This window comes from Bicyclus anynana, chromosome 6 (genome assembly GCF_947172395.1).
Source record: "Bicyclus anynana chromosome 6, ilBicAnyn1.1, whole genome shotgun sequence".
Lineage (NCBI taxonomy): Eukaryota > Metazoa > Arthropoda > Insecta > Lepidoptera > Nymphalidae > Bicyclus > Bicyclus anynana.
In genome coordinates, this window is record NC_069088.1 from 14,270,780 (window position 1) to 14,292,903 (window position 22,124).

Sequence of the window (22,124 nt, forward strand, 5' to 3'; positions counted from 1 at the left end):
TACTAGGGTCTTATTTTGGTTACAGTTTGATTTGTTAATTAAGTGTCCTGACAAGGGTTGTGAATCATAACCTTTGCTCGACATTAGTTTTCTTATATTTGTAATCACTTTTGAGTCCTAAAACGGTTAACAGTTTATATTTTCGTTAAGATACGAGGGGGTACAAGGAAGAATATTATGCGAGAAAGTATATAAAGTTGAGAGAACAATAGTAAAAGCAACACTTTTGTTATCCCATGCAAACCAATAGTATATTGTTGTACAAGGGACTAAAAGGACTTTGTATACGAGGCATTTTTACGAGCCGTAAGGCGAGCGCGATTAAAAAAACCAAGTTATAATGGATTTAACGTTTTTCGTTTTTAGTATAGTTAGCCAAAATAAAAAAAAAAAAACTTAGCCCCTAGAGGCTAAAATGGTCGCTTAGTCCCGCTGTGGAACGATATTATGACAACGTTTTTAAGGAAGTATACCCTATACTTTGAGCACGCCATAACTAAAGAAAGACTTAACCGATTTCATTCATCTTTTATGTTTTCTGATATTGCAGAGGCTTCTTACAGAACGCAAAATTAGAAATATTGCGCAAACACATTTTTTGCTCTCAATAAAGGCGATTTGTATTTTTTTTTTGTTTTTTTTTTTTAACAAATGCATTAATTTCTTACAGGTTTACAGACACAGTTTCAACGCACGTTACGCTGCTGTTAACGTCGTCACTAGTGAAGTCATCAACATCGGCCCCCCAGATGTGGCAGCAGAAAACGCAACCTTACAGAACTTCGTGTGGGGGTCTATAGGGACCTCCCTATCCTTCGTATACGCCAACGACGTGTACTACCAACAAAATTTGACGTCCCCACCGCAACAGTTGACGACATCTGGTCTGGAGAATGTCATCTATCATGGAGTTCCTGATTGGGTGTACGAGGGTATGCACGCTTTTTTTGTACTAAATTTTGCTAACTGAAAGAAAAGAGGGACAATTCTAATTTCAGGAATCGCTGTATAGCGTGGTAAATTCGTTCATAACAGGGATTCGCTGAATGCAGGTGGCTCAGTATCGTGATGTTTGGAGGTCCCTACAAAAGGCCTGCAGTGGATGTCCATCGGCTGATATGATGATGATGATGATGATGAGAATACCCGCGCAGTCCTTCCCCTCCCGTCGCCCGCATATCATGGGAGTGTCGTCAACGAACTTGCCAAGCTATAGTCGTTATATTGATGCTTCTGTTTACATAGTTAGTTAAAGAAAACTTACCTCTTGACTGCGATTTAACCTGGTATTAAGTGAGTCTTAAGTTGGAAGAAATACATTCTTTAATATTATATGTATTAGGGCTAGTTAGTTATTATTAACTTGAAAATTGGTTGAAAGTTAGTAGTTATTATCAACTTGAAAATTGTTCAAAAAACTAAAAAACACGCTTTTAGCACGCAACTACAAATATTAGATTTAAGTCACGTGACTATTTTTTTCGAATTCCTGACTGCAAACCCTTTCATTTGATATCCATATCATGGGGGTGGATTTCAAACAGCCAGTCCGCCTTTTTGGAGAGGCCTTGGAGAGGCCACCAATATTGGATTGGTAATGACGTTTCTCAGCTAGTCTTGTATCGTCATCAGAACTCAGAGCGTGTGCAAAATTTCATCCTAATCGAAGTGGGTCAAATTAAGATTCCATTTTATTTTTCTTTGATTTGATTTTCTTACATACATAGTTACAAGTGAAGCTAATTTACGCGTGTTAATTAATTAATTGAACAATTTCAGAGGAGGTGTACGGTTCCAACAACGCGATCTGGTTCGCAAAGAACGGCGCGAAGATGGCGTACGCAACGTTCAATGACACCGAAGTCCGTGTGATGAACATACCACACTTCGGTACTCCTGGATCTGTCGACGCTCAATACACCACTCATCGAGACATTCGCTATCCCAAGGTAGGTAAAGATATAAAAAAAAGTGTGTCAGCTCCGACACACGAATGGAGTTCTCTTTCAGATCGACACGCTATTGGCAGCAGCGCACGGTGAAAGGTGCGCAGAATAGGTTGCGCACAAAAAACGTAACGCTGTCATTCATTCATCGAATTTTGTTGCCCATATTTTTTTCATACCGGGGGCTATTTACTATATGAAAAATCGATTCTTAAGGAGTAAACTTCAATGCATCTCGTTACTTGATGTTTGACAGAACTTTTACTCCTTAAGATCTTTAATAGTGTTTTCGAAGGAACGGACGCAAAATAAAGCCCGGGAAAATATTAAAAAATACGCTTTGTATAGTCTGGCAAGTTAGTTGATGACACTCTCATGATATGCGGGCGACGAGGGGAAAGGCTGCGTGGGTGTGAGATCGTGCGTGAAGTGAGGTGCGTCAGTCGTGGGTTTTTCATTCATCGCTACACGCCCTCCGGACCGCTCTCGCATCGGGAGTGTTACGAACTAAGTTGCCGAGCTATAGTTAGATGGATTAGGGTATGGATACTTGATACCTACTGCCTTCCGGTATCGGCTTAGGATAAGCCAAACCAACTTCATAGTTATCTACCGTATTTATCTATGGTAGAATAGAAGCAATGAAGAACTTTTTATAACGACGCAAAGGTCTCACTATCACAGGCTTTCAATCTATAAGTACAGCCCCTGTAGCCAAGTGACACGTCGATTCTTTATCTACGATCGCAAACGCTTCGAAAACTAGAAAAATGTATAAGAAGGATAGATCTTGATCACGTGATTTGTCGGTAGCAAATGTCATTCCCATACATTTTTCTAGTTTTCGAAGCGTTTGCGATCATAGATAGAGAATCGACGTATCTCTTGGCTACAGGGGCAGTATAGCCATCGTTAGTAGTATAGACAGTTTGTTTATATCTTGTATTGTATTTGTAAGAAAACACGCGTACCCAAATTTTATGCTTCAAGAGATTCAATCAAGTGCCGTAGAGCGTATTTTTGTTTATTGTGAGTACTTTTATGACTGACCTTCTGTATTATCTGAGACCTTTAGGATTTAGGTACAACCTTCCTACTAATATCATAGAAAACATATGTCCAAGCTAATATTATAAATGTGAAAGTATGCGATGATGTATGTTACTCTTTAACGAAAAAAGTTTTGGACGGATTTTAATGAAATTTGGCAGAACGATAGATAGATAATAATCTATTATACAAACGCTACTTTTCACTTTGGAAATTGTAAACATCCTAAATGCTTTTGGACGAAGTCGCTTTAACGCTTCTGAATCTGAACTCCGAACAGCTAAATTGTGAAATGTCCTTACGGCGTCTGTGTTATTTGGACACCTTCAAGGCAAGGCTGAATAGGAATTCTAGGCACGCCTGTTCCATCTTCTACCTTATCATTGTTCTTGATCAGGCGTGTTTGTACCTTTTCAGTAATGTGCATTTCAAGAAATTAAATATCACGTGTCTCAATCGGTGAAGGAAAAAACATCTTGAGAAAACCTGCATAGTAGAGAATTTTCTTAATTCTCTGCGTGTGTGAAGCCTTCCAATTAACACTGGGCCACCGTGGTTGACTATTGGCCTAACCCGTCTCATTCTGAGAGGGCTCAAGCTCAGCAGTGAGCCGAATATGGGTTGATAATGATGATGATGTATTTGTACCTTAAAGCGCAAGCCTATTTACCTTTGCAGATTTGGTAATTTTTCAAAACTCCTCAAATATGTTAAATGTTTTGTTTTCAGTCTGGTACTACAAACCCATCAGTGAGGGTCACCCTACGGGACTTTGCAGCAAATAGTGATACAGTTTTCGAAGCGCCAACTGATCTTGAAGAGTAAGTAAAAGTTTCCAAATCTTCCAAATTTTCCAAATTGTATATAGGTCACTCATAACTTCATCGTTGTGATAATAAGCTGTGTTAGATTGCTGTGGGATCAGTGGGGGAAAACCGCTTGACTTACCTACAAAGATGAAGGCAGGTACTCGTAGTTTATAGTTAGAAGACGTCCGCTGAGAAGGAATTTTGCGACTTTTCAAGGCTGTCGTTGACTACAATCACAGAACATAAATAAAGCGCTTACCTAAACTAGCTCTTAAGTATCTTATACTAGCTGTCGCCGCGCGGTTTTACCCTCGTGGTTCCCGTTCCCGTAGGAAAACGGGGATAATATATAGCTTATAGCCTTCATCGATAAATGGGTTATATAACACTTAAAGAATTTTTCAAATCGGACCAGTAGTTCCTGAGATTAGCGCGTTCAATCAATCAATCAAACAAACAAACTCTTCAACTTTATATAATAGTACAAATATGGATATCCGTGACTGAGGTCCTGCCTCGTGGAATGCAATGATGGGATCTAGGTTAAAGAATATCTAGAAGATGCCTATTCGCTCTTATCTTGCTTAATTTTCTTCAAAGTAAACTGAACCCTAAACAGTGCTGATTAGGTCCACTATATTTTGAATAAAAATTGTGGTTTAAATCTTAATCCATGATTATTTAAATTAAAAATTTAATTTTAACCTCCATACATGTTACGTACATAAAATATACAATTAGTACTTACTAGCATGTTGATATGCGATTGAGATCTTACCTTGAGCATTTATGATGGTCACTAAACCACGTAGTAGATATCATGAGTTGGTTTATAGTTGGATATGAAAATAATGTAAATAGATAACAGAGGGCGTCTCGTAATGTTTTCTACCTACTGTATATGTCGGTATGTATGATTATATCTTTTAGTTTAGATAAAAGTATCATGCCGACGAATGTGAAGAATACTGTACGATATAATATCGATTAGGTAAACTATGGTTATATAACGAGTATACCCCCGAAAGCGTTTGTACTCTTTCATGTTTTTTATTGCCGCATTCCCACGGGAACAACTACGCGAGCAAAACCGCTGTTAAGTAATGTAGCTCGACAATTCTAATACACTATTAATAAAACTAGGATAGTTGCCTCGATTGATGACAAAAGGGCTGGCATACTTTTTGCGCAAAGGTTGGTGCAACCAGTATTCTTCCACGTGGACATGATTCTTGCACGTGGACGCATATTTTATTCTTTCTCATCACAAGAAAATTATATAATCATATACTTGTAGACCTCCCTGACTAATATGACACTCACAAATAACGTAGCTTAATTTGCAAATTTGCATTGAAATAATTTTAAAAATCTGTTAGTAAATCCTGATTCCTGAGATTACCCCTGCAAAGTCACAAGCTCTTAATTCAAGTTTAACCTCTTTATAATATGATTAGTACTAAACTATAACCATCAATATCAAATAAGTCTCGCTGTCAATTGCCATTTAATAATGTAAGACTATAATATGTTGAGATGGATGTGTGGTGTGACAAGAATAGATAAAATAAGGAATGAGTATATAAGAGGAAGTCTGAAGGTGGCGCCAGAGACAGAAAAATTGAGGAGTAGAATTTAAGCATGTAATGCGTAGGGAGTAAAGTCATATTACTAGAAAAATGTTGAATGTGCATTTGGAAGGACATAAGAGGAGAGGAAGGCCAAAGAAGAGATGGTTGGATTGTGTGAAAGAGGACATGTGTGTAAAAGGAGTGGATGATGAGTTGACGAGTACTTAGAGACGAATGGAAAAGATTGTCATTTTTTTCCGACCCCACTTAAGTGGGATAAGGGTAAGGAGATGATGAATGTAAGACTATAATAACAGAAAGAGGTGTGTAATTTCATCCTTCTCCTAACAAGTTAGCCCGTTTCCATTTTAGATTGCATCGTCACCTACTGTCACATGAGATTGTAGTCAAGGGCTAACTTGTCAAGAATAAGAAAAATAAAAAAAAAACATGTACAATTCCTCGTTGAGATTTTTCTTCATTTATCTACATATATTTTATATAATTTTCAGGCCAATTTTGAAGACTGTAACATTTGTGGGAAACGACAGAATCGCTGTTATGTGGACAAATCGAGTTCAAACGTCATTCAGAATCGACTTATGTTCAGAGGCAACTGAAACAGTACCTGCCGCTTGTAACGCGGTAAGTTATTATCCTTAATAACATATTTTATTGACCCACTACAGGGCCAGGACTCCTTCCTTATAGAAGAGGGGATGTAGAGCTTAGACCCACCACGTTGCTTCAATGCAGGTTGCTGGGATTAGAGAATGCGAAATTTATTAACGAGCACTAAACGATTTTAATGATATAATTGAGCGACGGCTTAAGATAGGCGTAAGCTTTGGAAGCATCACATCAAACGGATTTTTAATTTTACGGTAGATTCCTGCGATCCGTACGATGCGGATCAGTGGAAAAGTTATACAATTATTCTTCGAAATACGATTCGTTTGATGCGATGCATTTGATTCTTACGATGCGGATATGTGGACGCCTATCATTAATGTGCTCTCCGAGGCACGGCGGTGTAACATAACCAACATACAAACTTCGGACTGAGAATTTCAACTAAATATATATTAGAAAAAAGAAGAACTCACTAGGTGATAACTAGAAGAATATCTTTAATTACCTACGTGTGTGAAGTCTGCCAATCCGTATTGGGCTAACGTGGTGGACTATTAGCCTAACCCCTCTCATTCTGAGAGGAGACTTGTGCTCAACAGTGCTGAACAGCCGAGTATGAGTTTGTTAATGACGATGATGAGGATTTTTTTTTAATAATTTCAGATCTACAGATATACCGAAAACGACGGTTGGATAGACAACATACCTTTGCTGTTCAATAGTCAAGGAAATGCATTTATCACCATTTTGCCAGCAGTAAGTATTAATATATTTTTTTTATTGAGGAAGAACACAATAAGGAGCTTTAGCTAACTTATCCTAATAACAATACAAATCATGGCCACGTGGAATGGTAGCAAGAATACTGGCTGCATTTCCACGCTGGACATAGTATATTAGATTCTAATAAACATTCTAATATGAGTCACTAATAAATTGTGATGCTAAAACGAATAAGTGGTTTTTGAGGGCTGCATTTACACTGAAGTTTTAGACCTTCATCATCAGTCTGTATCCGTCCACAGTTGGACATAGGTCTTTCGAAAAACGCGCCACCACACACGATCCTCCTGCCACTTCAGCTTCGCAACTCGTTGAGCTATGTCGGTGACTTTGGTTCTTCTGCGGATCTCCTCATTTCTGATTCGATCACGCAGAGATACTCCTAACATAGCTCGTTCCATCGCCCGCTGTGTGACTCTGAGCCTTCTTATGAGGGCCATAGTTAGTTAGCGACCAAGTCTCTTTGTTACTACTTGTAATTCTCCCTCATTTAAGAAGAAAAGTCTGTCTATACAATAGGTCAATAATGATGAAAACGTATTAAATTTCCAGGCAGTCAACGGTGTTCGCTACAAGCAAATCGTGCGAGTGAATGAGGGCACCGTCCTGTGGACTTCTGAGAATCTCATCAACACGGCACACACTGTTCTCGAAATTTTACTGTGGACTGACGATAACATTGTGTAAGTACCTAATAATATGTGGTGTAAGTAAGCGATAATCAATTTTATTATACTTCAGTTAGCTACCGAATAAGCTATACTAATACTAGGTTATCAACCCATATTCGGCTCACTGCAGAGTCTCCTCTCAGAATGAGAGGGGTTAGGCCAATAGTCCAACACACTGGCCCAATGCGGATTGGCAGACTTCACACACGCAGAGAATTAAGAAAATTTCCTGGTATGCTGCCGATGTTTTTCCTTCACCGCTGGACACAACTGAAAAGTTGGAGATGCATGCCCCGGACCGGATTTGGAGGGATCGGAGGCAGAGGTCATATCCACTGGGCAATCACGGACTTTTAATAGGTTTATAGCTGAAAAAAATGTTGTGTTAAACTTTGTATGAGTTTCTTTTTCAAAATTCGATGGGAACACATTCACGTGGACGAAGTCCCGGACGTCTGCTAGTTTAAAATATTCATAAATCTCTTTGACATATAATACAGTTTTTCTCTTACATACCATTGATGTTTCTTTCGAGAAAATGAACTTTCATTGAAACAATTCCTGTTACTTTAAGATTGTATGTTTAAAAAAAAAATTTAGCGAGTGTATAAATCATCCTCCTATACTCTCTGTTACCTGGCATATTGAGGCTTTTGCGTTAAATGACGATTTTGCCAGTTTACTCTGAGAGCTGCATAAAGGAATTCAAACAATCCAAAATTTCTATTACTTTGTTCAAATATAACTATATTTAATTTTTTAGTTGGTACAAAGCAACTGGTGTGACAGACAGGGCAGAGCAACACATTTACAGTGTGAGCCCCACGAAGGAAGTTGCATGCTTTACATGCACTATCGTTCGTCCCGACGGTAAACAGTGTCTGTACAATGATGCAACAATAAGCACCGGTTCCAATGTCATCGTCAACTGCGGCGGACCTGAGTTACCACAGGTCTTAATCTATGATAAGGTGAGTGCAAAGGACATAGATGGGCTCAAAAGGGCTAGAACCCAGAGCCGTAAAGCTCATTATTAAAAAAAAAGGTCATATATCATCCAACTTGCATCTCTTTGCCTTTTGAGATTGGTATTCTCTAAATAGACTTTTAAGGGCGTGCACTATATTAACTGCGTAGTCACTGGATTGTGCCACTAGATGGCGTTAGTAGTGTAGGTACAGGGTGGCTTTAGTAAACTCTCTATATACTATGAGCTTAAGAGCTTGTCATTACAGATTATCGCTCTAAGATGTATTGTTGTTTCAGAATGGTAAATTAATATCAGTATGGGAGGACAACTCGAGGGTGGCAGCCTTGTTGGCAGTACATACAGTGCCATTGACAATTCGTCGAACAATTTACGGCATTGGACAGATAGAACCTGACGTGTTGATTCAAGTACCAAGAGACTATCAGTCTCGCACTAATATACCACTGTTGGTTTATGTGTAAGTTTTTGAATACCATTTGGTTTATTTACCCGAGATTCTATAAGCGATGTTATTTTAAATTAATCGCCGACAGTAAAGTTAATTGGATGTATAATCACATGGGCCACCTTGTGATAGGTAGAAAACTATCACCTATATATAGGGCAACACTACACAGGGAACGCTAGGAATATGCCGTACAAGTTAAAAGGAAGGTATAACTTGCAATATCTAGTAAAGTATGGATCCTCGAAACAAAAATAAGTTTGGCCTGTAATAAGCCTTTCGAATAGGCTGGTAATGACGACTTAGTAAAAATAACAACTATAATAACGGGTATCTAAAGAAACATAAACACATGATAGTTAACAACAAATTTTCATTTAAGTATATTTATTAGGTGGTATGTTAGGTCAGTTTCCAAGAAGCTGGACGAAAAGAATTTAACGACTGTGAAGCAGTGATGGATTAAATGACCTATATTTTTTTAGTTATGGAGGTCCAGACACTGCTCTAGTCACTAAACAATGGACCCTGGACTGGGGAACGTCTCTAGTCAACCGCTACGGCATTGCAGTAGCCCGTATCGATGGACGAGGCTCCGGTCTGCAAGGCGTAGACAATATGTTTGCGGTGAACAGAAAACTTGGTACCGTTGAAATCGAGGACCAGATTACTGTTACCAGGTATTTGGGAATTGTATTAACTTTTTCACGACAAAAGTGAACACACCTGTTGCCAGTGATATCCTATAAAACTAACTATGTGCCTCATATAAAGACCAAGCGACAATCAACGCATCTCTTCTTCATCATATCATTTTGAAAATCCGCAGAAAAACCGAAACTATCGACATCAACGACTCGTAAAGCTAAAATAGTTAAAAGGGCTCATAACATTTACATTTGAAGATCTTAGTTTGAAATGAGCACGAATGAATATTTGGATATTCTGTAACAGTCATATAGCTCAACGATAAAGGGGAAGGAGTCATCAGCAAGAAGTCGTGTTTGGATCCACGCTCACTGGACTTTTGTCATACCCACTCTTAACACAGTCTTTTCTGTTTAGTTAGAGATGCCCATGTATATGCCAAAAAACGTCACTTAACGTTAATGTCGCTGGACTGTTTTAATATATTATCAAATTATTGACTTTGACGAGGTAACAAGATTCAGGGATTAAAGTATATATTTTTGGGTTTTTCTGCAGCTTTCTCCAGAAAAACCTGGATTGGGTGGACAGTAACCGCACTTGTATCTGGGGCTGGTCTTACGGAGGGTACGCCGCGTCTTTGGCATTAGCTCGCGGTGGTGACGTGTTCAGATGTGCCATCGCCGTTGCTCCGGTGGTCGACTGGAAGTTCTATGGTAATGTGTTTCAATATTATGTTTGTAATAAGAGCCGTGATAGCCCAGTGGATATGAACCTTGTCTCCAATACCAGAGGGTGGGGGTTCAAGTTACTGGGACATGCACCTCCAACTGTCAGTTGTGTGCATTTCAAGAAATGAAATGTCACCTGTCTCAAACGGTGAAGGAAAAATATCGTGAGAAAACCTTCATAGCAGAGAATTTTCTTATTTTTCTGCGTGTGTGAAGTCTGCCAATCCGCATTGGGCCAGCGTGGTGGACTATTGGCCTAACGAGAGTGGCTAGGTTAGGTTAGGTAACGCCTTTCATTCTGAGAAGGGACACGAGCTTCCAGGTTTTCTTCACACAGGTAAGGTAAGAGGTTGTGAAATAGTAGAGTGTGAAGTTGAAGAGTGTATTAAGTGATTAGTTCGATTTTCTCGGTGGACTCTATTAAAGGTTGCCTTCGCCTAACTAAACCATGACATGACTTGACTAGGAGCGACTGACGGACAACGACGGACGACGGTCTATACTTGGCTATTTTCGGCTTATGCAAACTATTTTACAAAAATCATTACTTGAGGACTGGCTAAATGCACAAACTGCGTAGCCATAATAAAAAACATACATGTTTTATTTAATATTAATGTTCTCACAGACACCATCTACACGGAGAGATACATGGACACTCCACAAAACAACCCTCAAGGCTACGCGAACTCGTCGCTCTTGACCGACGACGTGGTGAGTACGAAGTTTGCGCTGTTACCGCTAGATGGCGTTTGCAATAATATGACCTTTTTAGATTCATTTTAAAAAATAACAGAACCAAATGGAAAACTACTTCTATTAGATAAAACAAATAATAAATTGTAAAATAAAAAAATATGTAAGAAAACAATAATTTTATTAACGTTACCTTCAGCAGTTACCCACTGCAGGACAAGGCATCTTACAGTGAAATTCATAGACGTTGTGGGGGCGCTCCCAGAGGATCGTTCACCCACTGAGTGTCGAATTTAAACTCTATGTGTTTGAGAATTCGACACTTGCCATGCGAATTTAGGAATTAGGGTACACAAGCAGCCAAATGAATTATAGCTTGGCAACTTCGTTCGTAACACTCCCGATGGATTCATGTGTAGCGATGAATGAAAACCCCACGACTGATGCACCTCACTTCCCCGCACGCACGATTGAATTCACACCCGCGCAGTCTTTCCCCCGTCGCCCGCATGTCATGGGAGTGTCATCAACGGACTTGCCTAACTATAAGTATTATGCTCCATTCACAGTTAGCATCCACAGTAACAACTGTTTCTGTTCAATATACGAGTACAATATTGATAATTGTAGGTGGAGGCATACAGAAACAAACGCTACTTCCTCGTGCACGGCACGGAAGATGATAACGTGCATTATCAGCACGCCATGCTGATCTCCAGACTGCTACAGAGGCGGGACGTCTACTTCCATCAAATGGTCAGTAATTTCTATGTAAAGAATATTTGCTACGTCTTTTAAATATGACCAACTAGCGGACGCCCGCGACTACGTCCGCGTAGAATTCAGTTTTTCACACATGCTTCCGAAAAGCTTTAGTCGGGAAAAGCTTTGATAGGAGTGTTTACTACAATATTACAGTGGACAGAGAACCAACCAACTCTTGGTGATATGTCCCGGCTCCTTTACCGTTGAGCTATTGACTTATTGAGGCTAATACGCGGTTTTCAAAAACGGCGACGCATCATAATATTGAATACTAGCAGACGCCCGCGACTTCGTCCGCCCTTTCGCCCTCCTTAATTCGGCCCTATCGCAAATTCCGTTCTTAATGGACACCTACTGATAGACTACTTCCCTGCCAAATTTCATGTACGTCATGCGGTTTTCGAGATTTTGTGATGAATAACTTTCGCATATATATAGACGTATATAAAGATTGACCCTTGACTCGTGTCTTTACAGAATTCGTTCCTTTTATTGAGAGAATGCAACGGAGGCTATGAAGACGTCTATTACTTTCACTGTCTACGTCTTGAATCTTAGACAGACCAGTAAATAGACGAATATGTAACAACTATCGAATTCTCTCAAAAATGTTAAATGTTAAAATGTGGTAAAGTTTAAATTTTGGTTGTTGTTGACCTAACCACTCTCATTCTGAGTGGGGACTCGTGCTCAAAAGTGAACTATAATTCTCTTTTTATTTTTCAGAGTTATACAGACGAGGATCATGGTTTGGGCGGCGTGAGGCCGCATCTCTACCACGCATTGGAGAAGTTCCTAAAAGAAAACATGTTTTAGAGGCTACGAGGGAAGTATTTAATTAGACGTATTTTCTTAGGAAGAATTAATGTTTCTTAAAATCCATTCCAATTAAGTATTGTTACTATTAATAGCTCATAGATGTTGCCATTTGAGTACCTAATGTAAGAAGACTAAATGTGATGAGACAAGATAGAAGACACCATAGGGATTATTTTTATCCAGAAAACAACGAAACTAGATACAAAAATTATAGACCTTCTAAAGTTAGATAAGTTTACCAGTGAAAATGAATTGTACGTAATGTTTTTTTAAAAGATGTCAATGGTGAAACCACAAGAAATGTAAAAAGTAAAAGTGATTTCCGGCTGTTGGATGAATTTCACACCCTAATAACACAGGCATTTCGCCTATTTGGAGAAAAATATATTATACGTTGGCAGGCGTCCACAGATTCACATCGTAATGCGTATTGGACATATCGCATTTAACGAATTTTTAATTTTACAGTAGAAAAATTTGTTCGATGCGACCCGTACTAAGTGGATTAGTGAACACACTGTTATGAATTTCTATTCTGTACTAAAATTCGTTATAAACGATGCGTCCGATACGTACGATCCAGACGGATATGGATCTGTGGACGCCTGACATAAATAAGTCGTTTTAATAACAGTTCGTCATTATGTACTTAATAAGTTATAATAACTTGAAAATATTTGTGTACCTACCTCACTTTAAGATATATAAAGTTTGACTAATTGAAACAAATTTTGGCTTTTAACTATGAATTACGAGTACGTGTTTTTAGTAATTAGAAGACTACGGATTCGAATTAAAATACACAAATTGTCAAGTAATAGACCCACCTAAGCCTTTGCAAAAAATGTGCAAGTTTTATAGTGTAATAAAGTTTGCTCAAAAAAATCGATAACCAATAAAATTCACATTGAAAAACCTAGCGTTAATTAATAGGAATATTGTAAATATAATATTGTTAAATACTATTTTAGTCTTACTTGAATGTTGCCAAATAATATAATGATACAGTATGAAAATATGAAAAACAGGGTTTTCTCTTGTGTAATTTTAATAGCTTCAAATGTTTGTTGATTTACCAAATTTAAGTGTTTTTATGGTGATGTAATTTGATTTAATTTTAAATCTTAAACCATTTTTTATGAGGAAGCGGAAAAATATAGAAACTATCACCTATGAAGCACAATATCCGTGAATTATGTAAATATTTGAATTTTAAGTATCAAATAATAATTAAATAATATAAATGTGTTTTCTAAAATTGTTTTTTATTTTTTCATTTAAGAACATTGTTGGTGTAAAAAAGCTTTCAAATACAAGAAATGCATTCCCAAGTGTAGGTTCATACGATAGCGTTTTTAAAACACGACGGTTATTTTTAAGTAGTTTTGCAATTTTAATTTTGGGCGTTGGAAATAGACCTTTATTTAACTTCATATTCGAACGCTTTTTTTAACGTCCGTTAAAAAGATCTCGTGCGAATGAGGGCTAAGAGACCATACTTATGACCTTCGTCATTTTAGAAAAGTTGTTCGGATCAGTTTTATCGGATGTCAAGCCGAGCTTGCATGATAGTCAGTGGCTGACTTTAAGTAATTATTGTCTAAAAATAGAAGTAAGGGCTAGGTCTAAAGGTCACAGTCATAAAGTTGTTTGCGTTCCACGCCTTCCACTGATGGCATCCCTAGTCCATTAGCTGAGAAAAGATAGATATTTTTCATTTATGGTTTTAAACCTACTTAAGAGATAGCTAGTAGGTATTAGGTTTATAAGTACAAATGGTTGTAAGACCACAGAAAACATATGGTAAGACGTAATGGTAGAAAATCCATGTGGTGTGGTGTTAGCGAATACTTGTACTTGTCGATGAAAAAAGCAACAGAACCTTCAACGCCTTATTAAGTGATTTTACAATAATTGAAAAAGGAAGAGGTTCTCAATGCGTCGAAATTTTTTATTATTGTGAATGAACGTATTGTTTTCAGCTCGACAGTAAAGGGGAAACTTAAGTGTGAGAGGTCCTAGGTTAAATCCCTGCACGTGGAATTAGTGAAACATTACTAATAGGTACTTTTAAAGCTATAAGCATCGACATTATATTGTACCTTACGTCGTTGACTATAAGGCCCATAATAACTAAAGCATCAGCTTTAGCGTTTTATATGTTCTGATCATCGACCTCTTATAATAAAAGGACGCACAATTATGTAGAAAATTTCACTTAAAAACTAGCCAATTTTGCTTTGACAGTCTTAGAATGAATGGTAAAGAAAATTATACCTAAAGGCCTTTAAATATAGTCAAATATTCAATAAAATCCCAAATTCAGAGCAAATTCAACCTTAAAGATTGAGTTTAAGGCTGAATTCGCAAATGCGACTACTTGAATTGAGTGCCAAGAAGTTTTGTTTGGCACTTATCGAGTGGAGATGTTTCTTGGTCGCTGATTGTGCATCCACTTTTTAATAGGAGATCGATAGTTCTGATATATAAATTTACTCTTTGACGTTCTGTGACTATAACAAAAAGTACGTGCGGTAGGTTAAACTAGAAGATAGCGTTTTAAAATCTTTTAATGTAATCATAAAAAATACACATTTACAATATAATAATAATCAAAACAGCGAGCGAAGCTCAGTCATCCGGTTTTTTAAACTTTATATGCGTAATATTATTGACAAATCCAACCTGCAACGACATTTCGTAACCTTAATTTACGAGCTGGTGGAAAATGGAATATTTGATTGGGTTGATTTGCATTTTAAACAAAGCATTAAGGCCACGTGACGAGGGTTGCAGCTGTCAATTTGGTGCTGAAATGTTTCATCCTTCACAAACGGTAAAAATAACTTCTGTATTATTAATCATTGGTGGACACCCGCGACTTCATCCACCCTTAGATTTTAATACTTAGCATTGTCTACTAACTATAAACTACCCCCTGTCTAATTTTATCGTTCTACTTCTGGCGGTTTCCGATATTTCGTGATGACCTTTTGCTTTCATATATTATTTAGATGATTTTTTACCGATCGTGGATGACCTACGACGAACCTCAGATTCATATTGTAGTGCATTCAGTGCCATGCGTGTGTTGGCGCGAGTGGGCCATTGGATTGGTCGCCTTTTGTCATCACGGGCCGAGATAGTTTCCGTGAGTTAGGTGGGGAGTAGTGGGAGGCCGAGTGCTGGCTATATAGGCGACTAGCTCATTCTTGTCTTGTCCTTTTCATGGATTACTTCGGGATAGGCTGGGAGAATGATGTGTTTGTATGCTGGGAATGGAGTGTTAACTAGTTTTATCGTATTTAACCCTATATACAACGGTTACAAGTCCGGGACTTCACTCAAGTTTATTCTCTGCCAAAACATTTTAATTAAAATTTTCATTCAATTATCAAACGATAAGTAAATTATTATCTATGGCGCCGTCCTATAAAGATACCTGGCAAATCCAGCGTGAACAAATTAAAGACCCTTTTTTGCGAAGTTAAAAGAATTCCTTCCAACATTAATGTCAAGCTATCGGACAATTTAAGAGGTTCGTTAAAATTGTAGAGTCATTTTCCACAATTTCCGTTATAATAGCCAGGGAGCTCACGCAATTTCTATATTTAATTAGGTACTCGGATCTAGGTTTCATACGGTAATCTAGGTTGCAAAATTACAAAGTAAAAATATTTTTTCAGGCGAATAAACTTCAAACTTGGTGAAGATTTGTTTGTGTTTCATAATATAAGTATCATCATTTCACTCCGTATAAAATTTTCCACTTTATTATACTATTAAATACTACCAAACCTACCTCATTTTTAGGGTTCCGTACATATGTTAACTTTGCGGCAGCCTTTACCTAACTACCTATAGGTAAATACCACATAACCTACCTCGTTTTTAGAGTATTTATTCTCGGGAAATTGTCATTTAAGTTTTAAGAGTTAATATGTAGTGTGTGCTATTTTTTTGCTACTAGCTCCTAAACTATAATTTTTATAATTTTCATAAAAAATATATTACACCATAACAACCGGCCGGCTGAAATAATAGTCTTTGGGTAAACTTTGACAAAAAAGTGGCCGACATTCCTTAACAAATGGTTGTTCCAAGAATCGTTTCAAGTTTTGACAATTTTCAGGGTAATTAAACGTCTAGATTAATTAAACTTTTCCCATTAGCTTTGTCCAGGAGAACGTTTCATTTATGAAGAAAAAGTGAAGTTTTCTGCAATGACTGAAAAAATTAAAGCGACTTTTCTTTATAAGCTTCTGAAAGTCTACCTATTTTAACGGAAAAAATAAATTGGCCGGACTTCAGACTCGTAGTTCACTGTTGGTATTAAAATCATTAATTTATAACATTAAAGTTTTTAGAAGACTCAGAAACGGATTATAAAAAAAAAAAACCAATGTCGAACAAAGGTTTTCACAATAATTTTGTCAGGACGACTTAATTAACAAATGAAACTGTAACCAAAATAAGATCCTAGAATGGCAAAGAATGACCTTGAGTGGAGTCGCACTTGTGAACGTTGTGTGTAGGGTTAAATTGACATTTGCCATTGACAGTTAATTAACTTTCCCCTTTTCCACTCAAGTCACTCTCCCCGCCATAACAGGATCACGAGATCCTGGATTCGAGTCCTGGTTTAGACTAAAAGAGCTAAGAGACTAAGCTTTTCTTTTTTCTAAGAAATTTTCCCTACCCCTTTTTCTAATTTTCCGCGCAATTTTTAATTTTTTTCTGTCATAAGAACCTGCTCCTGACAATAACAAACTCATCAAAAAAAAATAATAGTGAAATCGGTCCAGCCGTTCACGCTTGATGGCGTTATCAAGGGATATATGGATTAATTTTTATATACAAGCCTTTGACACCTATTATCTACGTATCTAAGATACAAGCCTATTTTATTAAAAAAATCCTATTCCTGTGGAAGAAAAATATCAAAATAATCATGTCTTTCACCTAAAAATGACAGAGTCAAACAGTGCGTCCTGTGTAAACAAAAATACGCTTGCCACAGATTTCGCATCGCTTTTCCAGAATATTCTCTATATGAAATTCCCATATTGACAGAGCCGCACCTTTGCGCAGTAAACATACGTTCCTTTTGTTGTACGCTGCCCAAATATAAAGGACGAGGACACTAGAATGCCAAGATTTAATATCCAGAGGATTTTGTTCGAACACTGTATTTCGTAGATAATTATGTATTTAATTCTATATCTACTTATAATAAATCTGTAGAGAGGTCAATTCTGTACATGAAATATATTTTTAAAATAACTATCATGGGGTGATTAGTGATCGATACTGATGCCAAAAGTGCAATCAGTAAAATTTTTGTATGTCTGTCTGTATGTTCGTTATAAAAACAAAAACTACTTGACGGATTTTAACAAATCTTGGTACAATTATTCTCCATAGTCCTTCTCCATAGTCCTAGGCAGGATAAAGTACACTTTTCATCCCGCTACGATCAATAGGAGCAGAGCAGTGGAGGGAAATGTTGGGAAAACGGGAAAAGTTACTCTATTTTTACTACTGTAAGGGCTGGATTAAAGAGGTCACTTATGACGAATTCAGGTGGCAACGCCTTCCAGATCCGACAAAGATCCTCAATGTTAAGGTTGTTCTAAAATTGTTTTTTCTTAATAGTTGTTGAAAAACCAAACAGTAGGCCCGCAGAGTACAATGCAGGGAAAGTGCAACATAAAAAAAAATGTCTTGTTTCGTCTGTTACGATAACGGGGGGAGGGTGTTTAGTTCGTTAGTAAAACTATTTTAAAAATTGTACATCTTTATCGGAAATGTAAAAGAATTTGATATTTTAAAGTAAAAAGAAACTTTCTATCACAAGAGAACTTGCAAACGCCTAGAAGTCATAAAATTCCTTGTATTAAGACAGCAAAATTGTAAAACAATTATTAAATTCCTCTCTTTGTTTAAACAAGTTTCAATGTAATAGTACAAAAAAACGTTTTCTGTTAATTTTGATTTGTTTTGATTTTCTTTTTTTAATGATTTCTATTGTCAGCAACGTCAAACATACATAATTATAATGGAATTGACGGAAGATGATTTACCTAAACACATTAAGGAATTGAAGGTATGTGTATTGCAAAGGAATTGAAATTTAACGACGGATGGACGACAAAAATTATAAAATCCAATAACTATACTTTATTTTTACAATGAAAATGTAAAAATCAACAAAGGTAACAGTTGTACTAAAAGCAAATTTATAATTGTGTGAATAATATATACGTCTCTTTAAATACGACTCAATGCGAGTGATTTTCAGTTGAAAAGGCTTTAGACTCGCTAATGGTCGCATTTTGTCGAAATTCGAAGCAGAGTTCTTTTTCGTTTATGATTTAGAATTCTTACATCAAAAAGAAATTCCTATTATTTATCATTTGCCCTCCAGCCATGCGAATGTGAATGTCAATTATAATAGAGTTTTCAATTTATTACGAATACGTACCAACGTAACATTATATTGTGGAAAAAAATCAATAAGTATATGAACAACATCGTATTATAAGAACAAAAGTCAGAAAGTTGACGATTATAACAAACTAGCTGATGCCGCGCGGTTTTACCTGCGTGGTTCCCGTTCCCGTAGGAATACGGAGATAATATATAGCCTATAGCCTTCCTCGATAAATGGGCTATCTAATACTGAAAGAATTATCTATGGCAAAATGATCTATGGCAAAATAATGACATAGAAGAATGAAAGAAAAAGATTATCCATGCATGTCGTAAGAAATATGAAAGAAAGACTAAAGTAGTTAATAAGAATGTTCGCTTCTATGTTTTTAATAAATTGCCACAGCAAAAATATCCGTCATAAATATTACGCCATCTCTTATACTATGATGATAAAGATTTCTAGTAAAGTGACCGCCGTCTCTTACAATATTATGACTAATCGGTTGCAGTGAAGTGATCACCGTCTCTTACCCTATTATGATAAAATGCTACAGTATACAAACAACAAAGACATGATCACCGCGTCACATACTGGTAGAATGCGTCATGAACACCGCAAAGGTGTCTTTTCTTGACAGACCGTTGCAACGAACGTTAAGTAGATACAGCTCGTGCGGATTTCAGATCGTGTTTTTACTGTTTGGTAGCCAGGTGTCAAGTTAATGCACACGGGGCACATAGATCGAAGAACCGATGGACGTTCCCAAGGAGCTGGAATTGCAGCCCCGCACCAGAAAGCTTATTGTTGGTCGACCCCTCACCAGGTGGACTGACGACATCAAGCAATTCCCAGGTATTCGCTGGATGCAAGCGGCTCAGAATCGTGATGTTTGGAAGTCTACAGAAAGCCTTTATCCTGCAATGGACATCCATCGACTGACATGATCGCTAACCATGGGCCTTATTAGAAGGCTCAAAGTCATCTGCATGAGTACATCCGCAGACGAACCAAAAACCAAACATAGCTCAGCGAGTCGCGAAGCTGATGCAATTCATACAGTTCTGAGCTCCGCTGGGTTTTAAAGGATGTTCTGGCTTGTTCTTAACCAGTCAACCCACATAACCGCATGTAGACGTTATGTGGGACTCGCTGACTTTTGCCTATGCAGCACCTGACCAGGCTTACCTAAAAAATCTAGCGAAAAAATAAATAACGTTATAATGAAAAATGGATTTATTATAAATACATTATATGGGTTTATTTACTTAGAAAAGTGAGAAAAATAAAAGAAATTTTGCATTTACAAATCCGTATTCGACCATTATTTTTGTATCCATCGATCATCATTTCATGTAAAAGTTTAATATTAATAAGATTGTATACTCCGCCAAAACTCAAATCAAATGCACTAATTCTTTTTTTATAGAAATTCTTTATGGTAAGCATCTAAATTGCAGCCAGCGCAATAGTTTTACTATGCAAATAAAGTAAAATTGTATCTTTTTACGCTGAGAATTAAACTTGAGAGCCATTTCTCCCATTGTCACGTTTGGCATTTACACCAGCATCTTTAAAAAAAAAAAGAAATATATTAGGAAAGTCACGTCTGGCATTTACACCAGCATCTTTAAAATAAGAAAAGAAATATATTAGGAAAAATGAACTCTAATTTGAATAAAGAAAGGGACTTGTAAAAATTTACTTCGAGAAGATTTTACTCAGTTCGCGTTTTATTTAATTTACCGTATAAAACTGTTTAGGCGGATAATTGAAAAACGTTGTTACGACTTAAGCTTTTCCTTTTTTTTATTTATGTTTAAACTCAGTTATCCATTACGTATCGTGTTGGTAAGTTGAATTAAGCTGAACGCCTGCATCTACCCGTATCATCAATCCATATTCGGCTCACTGCTAAGCTCGAGTCTCCTCTCCGAATGAGGGGTTAGGTCAATGGTCCACCCCGCTGGATGCGGATTGGCAGACTTCACACACGCAGATAATTAAGAAAACTCTCTTGTATGCAGGTTTCCTCACAATGTTTTTTCTTCACCGCTTGAGACACGTGATATATTTCTTAAATTGTACATAACTGAACAGTTGGAGGTGCATGCCCCGGACCGGATTCCACCCAGAACCCACACCCTCCGAAATCGGTGGCAGAGGTCATGTCCACTGGGCTATTACACTTGGTGGATCAGAAATTAAGGTGGTAGGAAGAAATGATTAAAACAATTTATGTTCATTAATCCCGTGGGAACCATGGATTTCCGGGATAAAAAGTAGCTTATGTGTTAATAAAGGGTATTACCTATCTTCGTTTCAAATTTCAGCCAAATTGGTTTAGTAGTTGCAGCCTTAAAGAGAAAGAAACATCCATACAAACTTTCACTTATATAATATTACTTCGTCATCAACCCATATTCGGCTCACTGCTGAGCTCGAGTCTCCTCTCAGAATGAGAGAGGTTAGGCCAATAGTCCACCACGCTGGCCCAATGCGGATTGGCAGACTTCACACACGCAGAGAATGAAGATAATTCTCTGGTATGCAGGTTTCCTCACGATGTTTTCCTTCACCGATTGAGACACGTGATATTTAATTTCTTAAAATGCACACAACTGAAAAGTTGGAGGTGCATGCCCCGGACCGGATCCGAACCCACACCCTCCGGAATCGGAGGCAGAGGTCATATCCACTGGGCTATCACTGCTCCATAATATTACTTAAATTATTGAAATACTTCCTGCACTTATAAATTAAATTGAAACTATATATTCACTAGCTGCCACATATTCTAAAAGACAACTTGAATAATTTATTCTGGTTTGCATTTACTAATTTTCACGTGGAAATTTCCATTCAATTACATTTGCTGCCATTTGTGTTAATTAATAGTTTCCATTATAAATGTGGTGGAAATATGCATGTACAACCAGTACCAGTTACATTAGATATTACATGCGTTGGTAAGTTGTTAAATTTTCAATAATATTATGAATGCACTAGGTAGATACCTACTTATTAAAATGACTGCGCAGAAATTTTAGCGCAAGCGATTTAGCGTTCCGGTACGATGCCGTGTAGAAACCGAAAGGGGTGTTCATTTTCATCCAACAAGTAAGCCCGCTTC

General features: G+C 37.3%; 1 protein-coding gene across 1 annotated transcript in view; it reads left to right on the forward strand.

Annotated features, from left to right (window-relative positions):
• Positions 1–13,583, forward strand: part of LOC112050912 (venom dipeptidyl peptidase 4) — a 42,562-nt gene extending 28,979 nt beyond the window's left edge. The window contains exons 6-18 of the mRNA XM_024089325.2: positions 671–932; positions 1,780–1,949; positions 3,726–3,817; positions 5,889–6,021; positions 6,673–6,765; positions 7,345–7,475; positions 8,227–8,434; positions 8,730–8,911; positions 9,385–9,579; positions 10,106–10,263; positions 10,907–10,992; positions 11,605–11,730; positions 12,466–13,583. Coding sequence (XP_023945093.2) covers positions 671–932; positions 1,780–1,949; positions 3,726–3,817; positions 5,889–6,021; positions 6,673–6,765; positions 7,345–7,475; positions 8,227–8,434; positions 8,730–8,911; positions 9,385–9,579; positions 10,106–10,263; positions 10,907–10,992; positions 11,605–11,730; positions 12,466–12,555 — 1,926 coding nt within the window. The 3' untranslated portion in view covers positions 12,556–13,583. The remainder of the gene's footprint in view (positions 1–670; positions 933–1,779; positions 1,950–3,725; positions 3,818–5,888; positions 6,022–6,672; positions 6,766–7,344; positions 7,476–8,226; positions 8,435–8,729; positions 8,912–9,384; positions 9,580–10,105; positions 10,264–10,906; positions 10,993–11,604; positions 11,731–12,465) is intronic.
• Positions 13,584–22,124: the final 8,541 nt, after the last annotated feature.